Source organism: Macrobrachium rosenbergii, chromosome 4 (genome assembly GCF_040412425.1).
Source record: "Macrobrachium rosenbergii isolate ZJJX-2024 chromosome 4, ASM4041242v1, whole genome shotgun sequence".
In the NCBI taxonomy this organism is placed as follows: Eukaryota; Metazoa; Arthropoda; class Malacostraca; order Decapoda; family Palaemonidae; genus Macrobrachium; species Macrobrachium rosenbergii.
In genome coordinates this window covers 56248768-56266559 of record NC_089744.1, presented here as the reverse complement: position 1 = coordinate 56266559, position 17792 = coordinate 56248768, and the positions used below count along the sequence as shown (strand labels likewise).

General features: G+C 41.3%; 1 protein-coding gene across 1 annotated transcript in view; it reads left to right on the top strand.

Moving 5' to 3' along the window:
* Positions 1-17792, top strand: part of LOC136837765 (ubiquitin carboxyl-terminal hydrolase 20-like) — a 134915-nt gene that overhangs the window by 25987 nt on the left and 91136 nt on the right. The window contains exons 4-7 of the mRNA XM_067102689.1: positions 4392-4566; positions 6102-6334; positions 15057-15063; positions 15096-15200. Of these exons, the coding sequence (XP_066958790.1) occupies positions 4392-4566; positions 6102-6334; positions 15057-15063; positions 15096-15200 (520 nt within the window). The remainder of the gene's footprint in view (positions 1-4391; positions 4567-6101; positions 6335-15056; positions 15064-15095; positions 15201-17792) is intronic.

Sequence of the window (17792 nt, the reverse complement as noted above, 5' to 3'; positions counted from 1 at the left end):
GTCATTGGACTCAAAATTAGCCCTGACAGGAGGCATTCTAGGTGTTTTTCATGGTGTGACCCGACCCTTGAAGAGATGTAGTACTTGACCTCTGCCTCTGAACATTTATAACCTGCTCATGGACAGTTTTTTAGAATGCACTGTTGTTCTCTCTTGAGCACCAGTTCCCGATTAGGCGCCTGGCTCTGGTTTTTTTCAAGTGACTGGCGCTAGTTCCCGATAAGCTGGTACCAATTCTTCAGTATAAGTCTCCCGCATCTGGATGCCATACAGAGAGCATTAATCTGCATATAGAGAGGTCCCCTTTTCAGTATCGAGCATGCCCTTCTTGACAGTTAGTGTCTTAAGAGTCATGTCCTTTGCAGGTGAAGACATTTATGTCCAGTATTTTTGAGCTTTGTGAAGAAAGCTCCCTCCTCTTAGACAGCAGGAGCACTGGTTAAGAAGACAGAGGACTTCCAGTTTTTAGTTGAGAGACATTACCTCGGTTTTTCTCTGAGTCCTGTCATGTGTGGGTAAGGATGATTGAGATGTCTTTTAGAGAAAACTCGGGTGCTCTTTTACTGCTAAGGGAGTCACACAATCGCATTCAGCCCTGTTATTTTCGCCTCCAGGCCTACATCTCCTCTTTCCTCAGGACACAGTTGAGAGAACTCTGTGGGACATGGTATCAGAACAGAGTGGTACGTGCCAATAGACCAGACGTGATGTTGATTGACAAAATCAAGAAGAAAGTATCACTCATTGATGTCGCAATACCATGGGACACCAGAGTAGATGAGAAAGAAAGAGAAAAAATTGATGAGTATCAAGACCTGAAAATCAAAATAAGAAGGATATGGAATACACCGGGGGAAATTGTACCCATAATCATAGAAACACTAGGCATGATCCCAAGATCCCTGAAAAGGAATCTGGAAAAACTAGATGCCGAAGTAGCTCCAGAACTCTTGCTGAAGAATGTGCTACCAGAAACAGCGCACATAGTGAGAAAAGTGATGGACTTCTAAGGAGGCAGGTTGCAACCCGGAACCCCACACTATAAAATCCACCCAGTCGAATAGGATGACTATGATAGACCAAAAAAAAAGAAATAAATAAATAATAATAATAATACTGTAGTACAGGGCGCCCCTGACTTACAGTGGCATTGACTTAAGGCATCCCGCTCTTATGGCGCCTTTTAAAATACTGTACATTTACAGTGCTTACAAGAAGAATAGGTATCTAGTTACAGCGCCGTAATCATTTATTAATAAGCATTGACTTATGGCAGAAATCAACTTATGTAAGTCGGGGACTGCCTGTAATATATGAAGGGAGAAGACCCTGTTTCAAGCATGTATTATTGAAATGAATGGCAGCATCAGTGGAATTGATTTTGTGTAAGGTCTTTCCATTTCTTCTTATTTTTTTCTTTTCTTCCGGGCTGATATTTACTAAGAGCTGGCCAATGTACATAGTTTGGATAAGAAAGATAATTGTTCTGAAAAAGTTACTTGTATTCTGTTTCATGTAAGCAGAAGTTAAATATGGCATGTGATAGCTGTAGGGATTCAAATTTTAGCATCTAAGACTCCGTTGTATTTCCCCTAGTGGTAGGGAGTTTTTCTTTGTGGTTTCTAAGGGTGTAGCAGATATCCAACATTTCCAACTCTATTTTTGGTTCATTCATAAGGGAGGGTGGGTTCATTCTGGTTGGAATGGGGTTATCAGTCACCGTATATAGGGTCCCAGGTAGTCGGTGGGATGAGCGCTGAATTTTGATTGGCAGGCTAGGGGATTAGTGCTCTGAGCAAAACAGTCTTCCAGATGTTGATGGTTGCACCCATCTCTGCATGCAGACTCTGCAGCCTGGTGGGTAGAGTTGGGGAGGTCACTCACAGCAGATGGAGGCATCACCTTATTGGTTCGTTCGTTCGGCTTAGGAGTGCTGGCAGGCAGTGTCCTACGCACCACCATCGGGAGGAGGGAAGTCTCCCGTGTGGTGTTGAGGCTAGGCCTTTCCTTTCTGATATGTAGGGCCTCCAGGAGATGAAGGCGGTGATGGTCAGCTGCCTTATCAATAATTCCGATATGAGGAATTATATCCTTCCTGTTATTTTAATGTTATGGTTGTTCTTGGCATGATTATGGATGGCGCCTTTCTGAACATGGCAGGAGATCCTCTTGGGGAATTTCATTGTGGTCTTACCATTGTAAGCGCCGAGGCATTCTCAGACCGGGCATTTATACAGGTAGACCATGTTGGTACTGTACTCTTCAGGGGGTCCTGCACCGAGGGGGCAGGGTTGTTCATCATGATTAGGCCACTGGTCTCTTTGTTCTTGCAGTAAATAACTAGTTTCACTTTTTTTCCTAGATTTGTAGGGCAGATGTTTCCTTTTATGATGTTGCGAAGGGCGCACTCATCCTCTTTATACTTCTTGTGTAACACTCCCTTGTAAAAGAGAGTGATGTCTTCAAGGGCAGTGGGCGAGGCTCCTGCTGATACCATTTATCCATGGTTCTACAGACACATTTTGTGATGTCCTGGTTGGAATACCCATTTTGTGTGTCCTTCCTGTGTGTGTGTCCTTCCAAGACGATGTACATTGGCCAGCTCTTAGCAGATATCAGCCCTGAAGAAAAGAAAATAATAAGAAGAATTGAAAAGACCTTTATAAAATCAATTCTACTGATGCTGCCATTCTTTTTAACAAAATAAGATGATGATGATGATGATGTAGGGCAATGCAACTGTGAGTCCTTGCCCAGAGACAACATATATGAACAGCAGGATTTCTTATCCAGCCCACAGAAGTATGCTGAGGCATGATTCTCTTAATATTTTCTCTGAAAGCTACCATAAGTAAGAGGAAGCATGCTGTATCACATTAGAAATGTAAAATCAAGTATACCATACAACCAAAAAACAAAAAAGTCAATACTGAACAGCTTAGAAGTGGAGAACTGAAGGTAACTCATACATTAGCTGTTGAATATCAGTTGTGTTTACTGAGTAAAAAGCAAACCCTGGTAAGGAGTAAGCAGAGGAAAGAAGTTTACTGTATGCATCTCATTTCAAAACTGGGCAAAATTGAAAATTCAGGTAAGACTCACATACTGGATGGAAAAACATAAACCATGAATGACAAAACAAAAAATGAGTACTCACAGCAAGACAGTGGAGATGTAGTAAGTCACCACCCTAAGAGCACAGGGCATCCAGTAGCAATGGGCTCACTAAACACAGAGCATAATTGAAATAGAATAAACAAACTAATAAAAGAAATTAAATGAATGGCACAGCACGGTAACTAGGTAAGCACTGCAGCACAACCATCTTGGGAGAAATGTCATGTCTCCTCACTGGCTGGTGGAGTGTGACTCAGTTAAGGTTTGTTGTATGATGGGGGTTCATTTCGTACAGAGTAAGACTATTTCAGATTAATGAGTTTACAAGAATAGATTAAAGCACAAGGGGATGAGTCACTCCTAAGCTAAATCCCAGGAAGATGACATAACATGTGAATTTCATAGAGGGCTGGTAAGTGAGTCATCATAGGACTAGCCATGAGTATTGAGGGCATTTAGATCTTGCAGTACAAGTTGGTGTATCTGTCTCTGTTGGATGGAGAAAAGGCAGTGATTAATGGCGTATGTACAATCTGGCCAACTGTGGAAGTTAGGGGAAGATAATAGTTGTCCTGTGTCTGCCTCTTGAATTCCCAGGTGTAGAAACAAATGTGGAACAGGCTAGCCTCTTATTCCTAAATTAATATGCAGACTTTCATTAATATTATCAGTTTTCTGGGAATGTTGTTAATCCTCCAGTGGTGAGAAATCTCTCACCTCTCCATGGACTCAGTAGGGTGGAGTACAGTCTGTTTCAGCTTCTTACAACTTATGTAGCCTGGACACATAAAACATTGTCACACTGTTTCAAGTAGTCTGGAGGATTTTGACCTTGATGTAAGACACTGAGAGAGAGAGATGGTGCAAATAAGTTCTACCTTTCATGTCATTTCCTCAGATTTTACCTTTTTTTATTTTTTAATATGTTACAAGGAATTTGCAGTTTATGGCCTTGAAGTTAATAGCTTGGTTTTATTTTTATATAGAAATATTTGGTAATGTTACCGTTGAGACTTGAAAATGCTCTGGATTTATTTTTATATAGAAATATTTGGTAATGTTACCATTGAGACTTGAAAATGCTCTGGATCATAAAAAAAGTTGAGCAATTATTGTTGACCACTCAAAGTTTTCCTTCTGTCATGAGCAGCATTCCAGAACTGACCATTTTCTACTCTTTCTTTACTTAAATCTTCATCTGAAGACCCTTATGGATAGTCAACAGCCCATGAACAGTGGCAAACAGTACTTTGCATATTTGCTCTTTGTTTCAGGTAACATCATCTGTAAAAGTCAGCCTCAGCATACCTCCTGGGCAACAACAACACTTAGGTGGGCCAATAAGTGCCCCAGGGGTGACTTTGGCTCGACCCCTTACACCAGGTGACAGCAGTGCAGAAGAGGAAGAGGAAGATGATGATGATGAAGGAGAAGAAGTAAAGGCCAGAGGTCAGTCATATCTTGATACATTATGAAGCTTTGGCATGTAAAATAATTCTCTTATCCTTAATTGTGCTGTTAGGGAATTGCTTGGTGGGACAGGTTTTCTGCAGTTTATGTGATCATTCAAAATCATTGTCTCAAAGTTTTGATTTGTAAAAACTGGGGCTGATGTAGAGTAATTGTTTTTGATAAAGATGTCATGATCTGAGCAAGTAGAAGTTATGCAGTAAAAATCTGTTCATGGAGTTTTTATATCTTCAGTTACAAGGTCTGTTCAAGCTTGAAGAAAAAACTGAGGGGCAATAAGTAAACAACCCTGAAAACACAACAAACTTTGACTTGACAAACTTTTACTGGCAAATAAAACTTTCTCCTTTTATTTTTAAGAGAATGTTGTACACCTCTCATGGTGGTTATCCCTGCATCCTAAGTTAACTTCCTGTACCTTTCTTTCCAGCACTTTTTCGAGTCCCTCAGAGTATTGTATATGACATGAACCTGTTTCATTTTAATTTCTGCTTATTGTGCTGTTGTACGTATGCTTTATTGATGAATAGATAGGTGGATAAGCAAATAAGCAAAATTTTGGAAATAAAGTTAATAAATATTAATAAATATTGTCAGCAATAATCAAAGTATTTTATCTGTACTGTATGTGTAAGTTTATAAGGAAAAGATAAGTTCAGTACTTGTTTATGAAAGGTAAACATTTTAATAATCAAACTAAACAGTATAAGAGAAGAAAGCTAATGAGAAATAAACAAACATACTGAAGTGCATGGAATGGAGAGATGAAAACAACAAAAAACCTGAGTTGTCAGTTTATTCCCAGAATATGATTACCATAGAGTTTCCTCAGAGTTTAATTTCATGGTGTGGGAGGAACAAAGGCATTGTGAGAACATTAGATTTAAGCTAGATATTATAGCCAATCCCATAGAATATGGGCACAGGATAGCTTAATGATTTTTGGTTCACCACCCACATAAAATGTGATTTTTTCATCAAAATAGTTTTTATTCAAAATTCCTTGTACTGTATAATAGGGTGTGTTTGATGTGATGTTGCATTCAGTAAGCTAGCAGATGTGATACATCTTTCTTGTCTATAAAGGTGAATACTTGTCTTACCCATTCTATTGCATTTTTTTTTTTTTTTTTTTTTTTTTTTCCAAATACAGTACTGTACAGGCAGTCCCTGGTTATCGGCAGCCTCGGTTATGAGCGATCCGGTTTTTGGTGCCTGTCTAATGATGACGATGACTGAATTTTGGTGCTGATATGCGCCGATCTCCAGTTATCGGCTCCGATCCCCACTTAATAGCACTGCCGATCCCCGGTTATGGGTGCTGATAAGCGAGGATTTTGGCGCCATTATCGGTGATTTTCGGTTATCGGCGATTTTAGTTATCGTCTCACCATCGGGAACAAAACCCCTCCAATACCGGGGACCGCCTGTACTAAGTTATAAGGAGAGCGAAAAATTTTTATATAGTACTTCTTGTAGCTGAATATAGTCATAAGTTATTGATTTTGTGACAGGTCTTGTTGGCCTTCGCAACTTGGGACTTACGTGCTACATGAACTCTGCTTTACAAGCAATGAGCAACTCCATGCCATTAGCCCATTTTATGATAGAGTGTCCAGCTTTTTTAAGAACTGATAGGAAGACACCTGGGCTTGCTCGACCATTCCAAAGGCTCATGCTTGAGATGTGGCACAGAAAGAGGCCAAGTTTTGTCACTCCTTCTGTACTTTACCATGGATTTAAACAGGTCAGTTGTGGTGTTTCTTTAATGTTTGTACTTAGGATTTTCATATATGCAACTTACCAAGCAATTACATAGCTATACTTTCTACTCGATTGGCAGTTAAAAATTTGAAGTTCGCAGTAGCGATTCAGTTGTTTTAAGTGTAGGTAACTACCCTGCCCTCTGTTGGGGGGACAATAGGTACAACAAAACAGAGAAAATGACTTCTTTTCTGCCAATGTTTGATGCATCATCAAATGTTTTGGTGGTTGGGTTTGAAGTTTTCATCATTGCTTTTCCAAGGAATTGGTGAAGTATTGTTGATTTTGGTAGCTTTTCAGCTTAGCTTAGCTGTTATTCTTACGATATGTCTGATTCTAGCTCATCAAGTGTTAGATATTGTAGTGAAGGACGTAAGACTTGTATGACTAAAGTGACTTGTGGTAGTCATACAATTTGTGCTAAGTGTAGAGGACAAGAGTGCTTGAAAGATCCTACGTGCGCCGATTGTGTTGGATGGGGTGAGAAAAAGTGGAAAGTTTTAAAATCTCATTTGGATAAATAAGATAGGGATAGGAAGAGGAAAGCAGCTGTTAGAGCCAAGAGGAGGGCTGTAAGTTTAGAACATGTCTCTAACATTCAAGTCTTAGACCTTAATGTTCCTCCTTCTCCTGCCCTTGTATTACCCCCATCTTTAGTCCTCCAAATATTTTTCCATCATCTGTTCCTGGTTCCCATGCTTCCGATCCCGATGCTGTAACCGTCCTCGAGAGTAAATTTGACTGTAAATTTGATCTTGTTGTCAACACTGTATCAAAATTAGGTGAATCGCTTAAGGTCCTGATGGACGAAGTTCAAAGTTTTAAACAAGTGTCAGTGTCAGTGCCAGTGTCATTGCCAGTGGAGGAGGTGGTTGTCCATCCTGCTGATTCTCGTAGACAAAGGTCAGTTACACTCCCCTAAACCTGGGAGTAGACATACCACGCCCCCTCATCCAATTCTGTGGTGCGTAGTTCCGACAGCCGTTGAAAAGGCATCGCTGTGAATGTCTACCAGTTGTCATCAGATTCTGATCTCTCCAGTCCAGGGAAGAGACATGTGTGGCGTTTTCCGGGCGAGTCTCGTCCTTTAAAGAGACATCATGTAGAGAGCCCTCTCCCATTTCTCTCAAGCTCTCTAGAGACCCTGCGCTTAGTCCGCAACCAGGTTGCAGTAACTGGTGCAGCCCGACTGTTGTTCTCCTGGTCGCTTCCATGCTGAGCATCAGTTGTTGGTTCCTAACCGCTCTTCCAGCAAAAGCTCATCTTCTGGGTGCCAACATGAGCAGTCAGTGTATTCGCCAGAGCGCCATCCAGTCTCCGAACTCCAGTCTTGCACTTGCAGGCACCAGTCTCAGACTCCAGAGTGCCCATCTCATTCTCCGGAACACCCGTCTCATTCTTCAGAGCGCCTGTCTTGTAAGCGCTCAGTGTCATCCGGGTGTCCAGTGCCAACCAAGCATTCAGCACCAACCAAGCGCCCATATTCTTGTGCTTCGCCTGCCTTAGTGTCAGAGTATCCATCTTTTGCACACATTAAGAATCAATTGGATGATGTGCATGGCTTGCTGCACAAGGCGCCAACCTCGCATAGGCCTTCTCGAGAGGCTTCTTTGTCTCCAGTGTCTTCTGAAGAGGAAGAGGTTGTCCAGGAACCTACTCCTACAGCATATGCTTCTTTGATGAAGTATTTTTTAGCGTCTTTTTCGCATATCCAGCCAGCTGCTCCGGTTTTGCCCGCCTCTGCCTTTCTGATGAGGAATCAGACTCTAGCTCTCGCCTACTGAAGATGATTCTCTCTTCCTCAGCTAGGAATGCTCTTTTCCAAGGTGACTAATTTACTCGGCAAGACGTTCAGCTTTTTCTTCAGCAAAGGTATTCTTCGCCTTGTCAGAATTCGACCACTTGGTGAAACACCTATTTAAGGATCTCGAGGTGTTCAGTTTTCTGGACTGAATGATAGGAGCGCTAGCTAGAAAGATTGAAGAACACGGTGTGCTAGTGATGGACTTGTCTTCTGACTGGCTAGGTGTCTTATCCTGCGTGGATAAGGCAGTAGGGGATGGCGGCTCCTCTGAGCTGGCAACTCTTTTTGCTACAGGAGTCCTCAAGAAGAGGGAACTGTGGTGCTCCTTCACTACAAAAGGAGTTACATCTATCCAGAAATCTACTCTTCTGTACTCCCCTTTGGACAGACATTTCTTGTTCCTGCATTCAGCAGTTAAGGAGATTGCCACCAACTTACAGAAGAAATCCACACAAGATCTTCTAGCCCAGTCAGCAAAGCGCCCCAAAGAACCTTCTGCTTTGTTTCCATCCAAGTCGGTATCTTCTCTACAGTAACAGACCTTTCAAGGAGGCAGACAAGGTTTTGCTAGACCCCGTTCCAAAGTGCAGTTTTCAAGAGGACTTCCAGCAATCCCTCTTCCAGAAAGTAAATTTCCCCTCCTTCGTGCCCTGTAGGGGCTAGACTCTCTCTTTTGGACGAGGTGGAGTGCCAAAGGCACAGAACCTTGGACGATCAAAGTTTTAAAAGAGGGTTACTTGATTCCCTTCAAAGGGTACCCTCCTCTTGTAACTTTGCCGATCACATTGACGGCATATTCGGAGAGCTCCGAGAGGTTTGTAGCTTTCAGGGAGGAAGTGTCAGCTCTCCTAAGAAAGAAAGTCATAGAAGTTGTAGAGGGTCGTTCTTCGAGAGGTTTTGACACCAACTGTTTGTTGTCCCCAAGTCATTGGGGGGGGGGTGGAGACCTGTCCTCGACATGAGCACATTGAGCTACATTCAAAAAACAAAGTTCAAGATGGAGGCAAATCAGTCAGTGTTATCCTCCATCCGGCAGGGGGACTGGGTGATAAAACTAGATATGCAAGACACGTATTTCCACATTCCAGTCCATCCGGAGTCCAGGAAATACCTGAGATTTGTCTTCAGGGCAGAGTCTTCCAGTTTCGAGCGTTTTGGTTCGGTCTTTCCACTGCACCTCAGGTATTCATGCGAGTCCTATCCTCTCTTGTGAAATGTCTTCACCTGAGAGGTATAAACATTTCTCTATACCTGGATGACTGGCTCGCTCCCCGTCACAGGAACAATGTACGAAGGATCTACAAGTAACCCTTCTCCTTGCCAAGGAACTTGGACTTTTGATAAATCAGAAGTCGCAACTAGTCCCTACTCAGGAGATTCTCTATTTAGGAATGAAGATCAAGTCTCTGAGTTTTTGGGTTTTTCCCTCCCTCAAGAGGATAGTCCTGCCTAAAATCAGTTCAAGATCTCCTTTCTCTTCGAGTTTGCTCTACGAATCGGTGGATGAGTCTGCTGGGAACCCTCTCATCCATCGAACAGTTTGTGAAGCTATAGTACATTCACATCAGCCGTGCATTTGGTGCCTAGCACTGTCCCTTACGACGCTCCTGATTGGCTAGTGGTCAGCCAATCACAGCACTGGAAAATGGCCAGCCTGCAGTCTCACTCAAAGCTCCAGACAGTGAACATCTCCGCTCTGACACCTGAAGAACATGTCTTTCAAAAGTGAAAACTTTCATTACACCTCAGTTTTACCCAAAGAATAGTAGTGTTTCCCAATTTCATCACTAACATGTCAAGCCAATGGTTGAAGGATTATAATGATATATGAATTATTTACTTCAATAAACTTAATGGTAAGATATTTGGTAGTGAAATAAACAAGAAATTTTTAAAGATAAAATGTATTCTTTCATTCCTTACATGGCATTGCAGTGCATTTATCATTTATCGTCTTGTGTCTCAAAAAATTTCGTAGCTTAAATGTCATGGATGGCAATGCTACCTAAAAAGTATAGGTAGGGCTATCAGTATGAAAACAACAAGCAAGCGATTAAGAATATTAAAATGTGCGGGGATGCACGCAGACTATAGCCTATCCCGGGCAACCAGCCAGCTCTTTACACATTCCTTACTTCTAGAGGAATCTCTTGCTTTCGCTTGTTATTTGGGCTATACTTGAATGACGCTTGTATGTCAGGTCTTGCATTCTAGTTCAATAAACGAGCCTAGGATTATGTAGTGACTCGTCTATGGCCATCCGAATAAAGAGGTAACTTCTGTACACGGGTACGACCAGCTGCATCTGACAGTGCGCCGAGTGCGGTAGCTCTCTATCAGGGACCCGTTTCCTCACTGCTCCCCCCCAACTCTTTGAATTTAGGTGGGAGTCAGGCCTGGAGCTTTAGCTCTTTCAACTCGTCCTTAGGCAGGAGTCTGCATAGATGTGTAAAAGTAAGGTTATCATATAAAACTCAGTTCAAACACATCGCATTTTTATTTCATAACTGTACGCCAACACCATGATAATGCATAGACCATAGACGAGTCATTACATAATCCTAGGCTCGTTTATTGAACTAGAATGCAAGACCTGACATACAAGCGTCTTTCAAGTATGGCACCAAATAACAAGCGAAAGCAAGAGATTCCTCTAGAAGTAAGGAATGTGTAAAGAACTGGCTGGTTGCCCGGGATAGGCTGTAGTCTGTGTGCATCCCCGCACATTTTAATATTCTTAATCGCTTACTTGTTGTTTTCATATTGATAACCCTACCTATACTTTTAGGTAGCATTGCCATCCATGACATTTAAGCTAACTTTATGAGACACAAGACGATAAATGATGAATGCACTGCAATGCCATGTAAGGAATGAAAGAATACATTTTATCTTTAAAAATTTCTTGTTTATTTCACTACCAAATATCTTACCATTAAGTTTATTGAAGTAAATAATTCATATATCATTATAATCCTTCAACCATTGGCTTGACATGTTAGTGATGAAATTGGGAAACACCAATTCTACTGTTACAACTGTTGGAAACAGATAAGAATATTCCAGGTAGGAGTATTACGTAGCATACCGATTGGTCTATCTTCAGGAGGCGGTGGAAAAGTTCAGCCCTTTTTTCCTCTCTTTTAACAGCGAATCTTTTCTCCTCTCTCTCTCTCAACTTTCTACTCTCTCTCTCTCTCTCTCTCTCTCTCTCTATAGTTCTCAAAGATTCTCTCTCTCTCCACATTCACACTAAAGTAAAAAGAACCGGTTTTATGAGACCACTATGTTTAAAGCTCTCCACATTCCTGCCAACCAACTCGGGACTACTTACAGTAAAAATATGAAATGGGAAAAGTGTTATAAGGAAAACTCAATCTTCTCTGTACTCAAAAATAGATTTATTGCCTTAAAGTAACTCAGTCTTTCCTACAAAAATAAAATTTAAAGCAAACCATAAGGAATGAATAAACAAAGCAAAGATTAAAATGCATCATAAATGAAATTGTCAATTAAGAAAACATCTAACTCAAAATTTTAGTCTCAGTCCAACTAAAAATCTGATTATGGCTAATAGCCTGCAAACTTCAAAAATTCTCACATATTCCATTATAGACTTTGTAGAGTCTAGTCTCAAGTCTCCCAATGATAAAATACTAGACATTGCAAAGGTTTGCGAAAACCTTTCTTATGATCACACCAACATGATAACATCATGTTTTGCCCACAAATTATAATCCTTCAACCATTGGCTTGGCATGTGATGAAATTAGGAAACACTACTATTCTTTGGGTAAAACTGAGGTGTAATGAAAGTTTTAACTTTTGAAAGATATGTTCTTCAGGTGTCAAAGTGGAGTTGTTCACTGTCTGGAGCTTTGAAAGAGACTGCAAGCTGGCTATTTTCCAGTGCTGTGATTGGCTGACCACTAGCCAATCAGGAGCGTCATAAGGGACAGCGCTAGGCACCAAATGCACGGCTGATGTGAATGTACTATAGGAAGACTTCATATGAGGCCCCTCCAGTTTTCCCTATGGGAAAGCTGGAACAGAAGGGAGCAACCAGACAGTGAGACGTTTCCGATTATGGCAGAGATAAAGGAGGACCTCCAGTGGAGGACATCCAGAGGGAAAGTTTCTTCATATTCTGAGCCCCCACCTATGCCTCGGACCAAGGTTGGGGAGCACTTTTGGGTACCGTAGCAGCTTCCGGCGCATTGTCCCCAGAGCAAAGGAAGTTGCACATCAGTGTCAAGTTGTCGGCCATCCATTTAGGCTTGAAGCGCTTTGTGGAAGTAGTCACAGACAGAACCATGGTGGTTCATTCGGACAACACCACGGCTCTCTCATACATCAAGAAGCATGCCGGAACTCACTCGTTCTCCATGTGCGAGGCAGCAAGAGAACTGCTCATTTGGGTGGACCAGAATCAGGTCAGGATAATCATGAGATCCATCCAAGGGAGGATGAATGTCCAGGCAGGCAAACTAAGTCGAGGAGGACAAGTCCTCTCGACAGGATGGACTCTGAGCTCAGCAGTCTGCGACAATTTCTGGAAGTTGTGGGGCAGACCAACAGTGGATCTGTTCGCCACATCAAGGAATTACCGCCTTCCTCTAATTTGCTCACCAGTTTTGGACCCACAGCACCGGCAACGGATGCCATGCTAGTAAACTGGTCGAACCTGGACCTTTACGTCTTTCCCCCTCTCAGCATGTTGAGAGCAGTGCTCAACAAGTTCCAAGCTCACAACAACGTGTCAGTGACACTGATAGCTCCCTTCTAGCCACTCAAGGAATGGTTCCCGGACTTTTTGAAGCTTCTTGTGAACTTTCCAAGGTTACGTCCACAAAGTCCACATCTTCTCAAACAGCCCCACCTCTGGAAATTTCATCAAGGCATATCTGCTCTAGCTCTGACAGGATTCAGACTATCCGGAGGCTCGTCAGAGTAAAGGGGTTTTCAAAACAAGCTGCGGAAGCTATTACCAGATGTAGACAGCAGTCTATCAGCAGAGTCTACCAGGACAAGTGGTCCATCCGCAAATAAAAAAAAAAATGACAATAATGCCTAGAATGCTAAGACCACTGTATTAGGCGTAATGGTGGATTTCCTTCTTTTCTTAAGGAACATTAAAAGCTTCCCATCAACTATTAGAGGCTACAGATCAATGTTGGGGTCAGTTTTTTTAAATTCAAGGGAGCAGAATTAGCTTCAACAGCTTTTAATCAAGACCTTAGTGATCTGATTAGGTCTTTCGAGACTACTAAGCAGCTGTGAGACGTCTCTGTTTCATGGAACTTAGATGTGGTGCTGAAATGGTTAACGGCCCCTGCTTATGAACCTCTCCATTCCAGTTCTCTTAAGAATTTAACAAAGAAAACTTTTTTCCTAGCAGCCTTGGCCATGGCTAAACGAGTGAGCGAGCTGCAAGTAATTAACAAACGCATTGGTTTTTCACAAGGAGATACTGTCTGCTCTTTCTTGCTTGGCTTCCTAACTAAGAACAAGTCTCCATGTAATCCCTGGACATGCTCGTTCTCCATTAGGAATCTCATGGACATTCTAGGACCAGAAGAGGAGGAAAGTCTTGTGCCAAGTAAGAGCTCTGAGGTATTATTTGGACAGGACAAAGAAGATCAGAGGACCCGCCAGTAACCTCTGGTGTTCCATGTGAAACCTGTCTAAGCCCATGTCACAGAATGCATTGTCATTCTTTCTTAGAAGCCTTACTTTAGAGGCACACTCTCAAATACAGGAAGATGATCTGCCTTCTGCTAAGGTGAGGGCATACGAGATTAGGGCTGTGACCATGTCCTACGCATTTAGACATGTCAATCTCAGCTATCCTCCAGTCAACATACTGGAAATGCTACTCCATTTTTGCCTCGCACTATTTGAAAGAAATAGAGAGGACATTTGAGAATTGCAGTGCCTTAGGTCCGTTGTCGCCCACTGGCTCAGGCATTGAGGGGAAAAAGGTTAGGAATGCACCCCTTCCTATCTGTAACCCTTCTCAAGGTACCTTTGAATTTTGTGAGTGTTGAGTTCTTTTTGTCTTTATAAAGCCTGGGGTACATGTACTCAGAGTGCCCACCAGCCTGTGGAAGTGGTATGATGGTTTTTAATTTTTATGGTTGTTGGTGTAGGTAACAATTTTATTTGGTCTTTTTGTGATTTGGTAAAATATCCACAGGCAAGGGCAAATTTTTCTTTGTCGCCTGGAAATGAGCCAGCTTTTTCATTCACTTGAAAACTCCTTTACTCAAAAGCTCCCTCTTTTAAAGTAGGGACTTATCTCAGCTATTCCACTAAGTCACTACAGGTCAAGATGAGCACCGACCAAAAGGCAGTAATCTCCTGCTGTGGCTCTCTTATCAGGTAAGGATACAACAAGCATTTTACCAGTGCTAACAGATTTCATGTTTCAGACTCATCTTCATATCTGACTGTTTTTGAAACAGAATATGTCCATTTATCCCACCACCTATCAATGTGGGATTCAGCTGTTTAATTGCCATCCTGGTAAGCTACATATATGAAAAAATAATTTTCATGATAAAATTCCCTCCTCCTCTGATGGACATTAAGAACAAAAGCAAGTGATTTTGCTCTGTTTTGTTGTTTTGATAATTGAGGGCGATTGTAGTTATGATCAAAATGTTTGGCATTAAACCACTAGTGAATTGCTAATGAACTTTAGTTCAAATTTTTAACTGCAATCTAGTAGAAAGTAATTCTTTTATATATGTAATATTACTTGGTAAGTGTATATGAAATTTAGTTTCACAGTCATGAAAATACCATTTTTGTATATTCAACTTCATATTGACACTTATTTGGTGATTCATAAGCTTGAGATTCTAGCAAAAGTTAATCATATTAATTATTTTGTTTTTAGATGTACCCAATGTTGCTCAGAGGATTTATTTCTTGGTAGAACAGGATTCTCAAGAATTTTTGCGCTATTTTATGGATCAGCTGCATGAAGAGCTTAGAGAACCCATTCACACTTCACATGAGGATGAAGAAAGTGAAATGGAAGGTATGAATTCCTGTGTTTTAGACTTATAAATAAAACTTTTATTTCATATCAAAGCCATCAATCATAGACAGCCCTTATTCACAGTCTTAATATCCCCAAACACATGAATTTGGTTATCATGTCAGAAGCAGAAGAGTAGCTAAGATATTTTTCATGCATGTACTTTCATGACACATCGGTAGGTAGTAACTAACCTCTTCACTGTTTCTCGTGTCTCAAAACTCTACACACATCAGTACAAGATTCTCCCCAGCCTTGCTCCTGTAGTTTGGAGATTGCTAACCCATGTAATTGTTTTTTAATTTATTCCTTTCAATTATTTTTATCACTGTCTAATCTAATTCTCTTTTCTCTCCTTTATTCCTGAAAAAGTGAGTTATTGAACAAGTAATTATTTAAAGGTTCTGTCTTGCCTTCATCTCTTTAGTATTTCAGCATATTTTTAGGGTTTTTGTTGGTTACCTCTTTTATGTGTGTAGTACTAATACTACTTTTCATGTTTCTTAATTTTGGTATTGCAATACACTCCCAGAACACTGAATCTGCCCTTAATCCCACTTAGCATCGTAAACAACTCTCAATTACCCATCCCACTGGTGGAATTTTAACAGCCAATTATTACAATTCATTAAGGTAAAATCTTGTCATGATGATTGTACCATAACAAACGGTTGGCAATGCTGAAACAAAGGTGTGTGCCGACTTTTAGGTATTTTTGTCTATTGCTTTTTGTTCGTGCTGCTGGAAGGTTGTTTCCTTCTGCAGTGCTAAACCTTAATCCTATTGCCCGACTTCTCTCTGTATTTTTGACATCTGGTGAAGACCTGGATTGTATTTAAACCCCTTTCATTCCTTTTTCTCCTGGTTTTTCTGGATATCTCGACCCTTTCCTAATGTCTTTTGATTTGGACTTGCAACTGGTTCCCCTGTTCCATTGTTCATACTGTCCTTCTCACCTTCTACTACCTCAGGTCCATCGGCTTTCACATCGACTTGACTGCCCTTCTTCTTGCAAGAGAACGGATGAGTACCTTGAGACACGATAGACATTCTGTCAGGTATGTAGGAAGGTTATGTTGACATTTGACTCATTGATTAAATGTTCTTTGGAAGGCACAAGAGATGGAGGATAACATTCGCCATTTTCAAGTCTTTGGATAGTAAACAAGCAGCAAATGTTGCAACCAGATTCTTCTTGCCTCAAGTATCTCATGGCTTCTGCTACAGATCAGTTGATGGATTTAACGAGTTCAGAAATAGTCAAACAGATAGAGGATAGGTTTGCTTGTGTAGTATGGAAAATTTAATAGCTTAGTCTTTTAAAACATTTCTCAGATAATGACTGTAGTACTGTTAGGATGTCTAATCCTTCTTCCTTTTCAGGCCCCCGCCTGTTCCAGAACCAGCCCTAACGGGTGCTGAGGCTAATGGAGAACCACAAAGCCTCCGAGTGGATAGGTTCTCCGGCCCTCTCGGTGCGGAGCAGGCAGTGAAGGATCCCCATTAACCCTATTGCAGTATTGATAAATTTAATGTTGATAGTGTTAGTTTTGACAATGGATCTAGGTGTGATAAAGGAGGATATTATTCTGGGTTAGGTAGTGAGGAAAGGTAGCAAAGGTGCAGAGTCATCTCTCCTGGACGGGTTCCTTTTTGGGTTCAAGTGGTGTTTTTGGTGCTCCCAAAAATTTCTAGGAGGATTCATCACTTCTATTCTCTCAGTCTGGCTCAAACAAAAGAAGTCAATGTTTCAGTTCCAGTGGTGCAGAATCCTTCTGCTCTAACTACTAATTCACTTCTTACTGTTTCTGAATCTCCTACTGTAGATTTCCTCTTCTCTGTGTTTTTTCTACTCCTCCATCTAGTAAAGCAGATTCTGGTGTGTCCTTCCGCAAAATAAAAGTAGTTTGCAGGACCTGCAATTGGATGTTGTCGGAATATAATGACTATTACCACATTTGCTGGGTCTTTCAAACAGGTGACCTGTGGTGAGAGGCTATTTTTTTTTTAATGTTTTCTCTAACATTAGAGAATAGTAATGTGACACAGTAGTGTCCAGAATTCATGTACAATATGTTTGCAGGATTATCATGACTGGAAATGGGGTGCAGATTTGTTGTACCTTCTGTCCCTTATACTGTTTTAAGTTTTCTAATTGGTTATCTATCACTGAATCTCCTGCTCCCACATTTTCTGATGCTTCTTTTTCAGTCTCCTCTTGAAGTCTCTTCTTCTTCTGCTCCGGTCTTTACTTTGGTTTGAATCTTCTGGATTTTACCCGCCTTTTTCAACTGGTTGGCTTTTCCTCTTCTCAGGTAACCTTTTTTTATGTGTCTGCTTTTCCTCTGTCTCCCACCTTTCCTTCCTCAGTACAGTCGGGTTATCAGTAGCTTCATCTCCTGCTCCCATATTCTCTTCTGCTCCTTTTTTCAGTCTCCTCTTCAGTCTCTTCTTCTTCTGCTCTGGTCTTTCCTGTGGCTTCTGCATCTTCTGTTTGCCCTCTTTCGACTTTTGCCTTTCCTCCTCTCAGGTAACTTTTTTTATGCGTCTGCTATTCCTCTGTCTCCCGCTTTTCCTTCTTCAGTGCAGTCT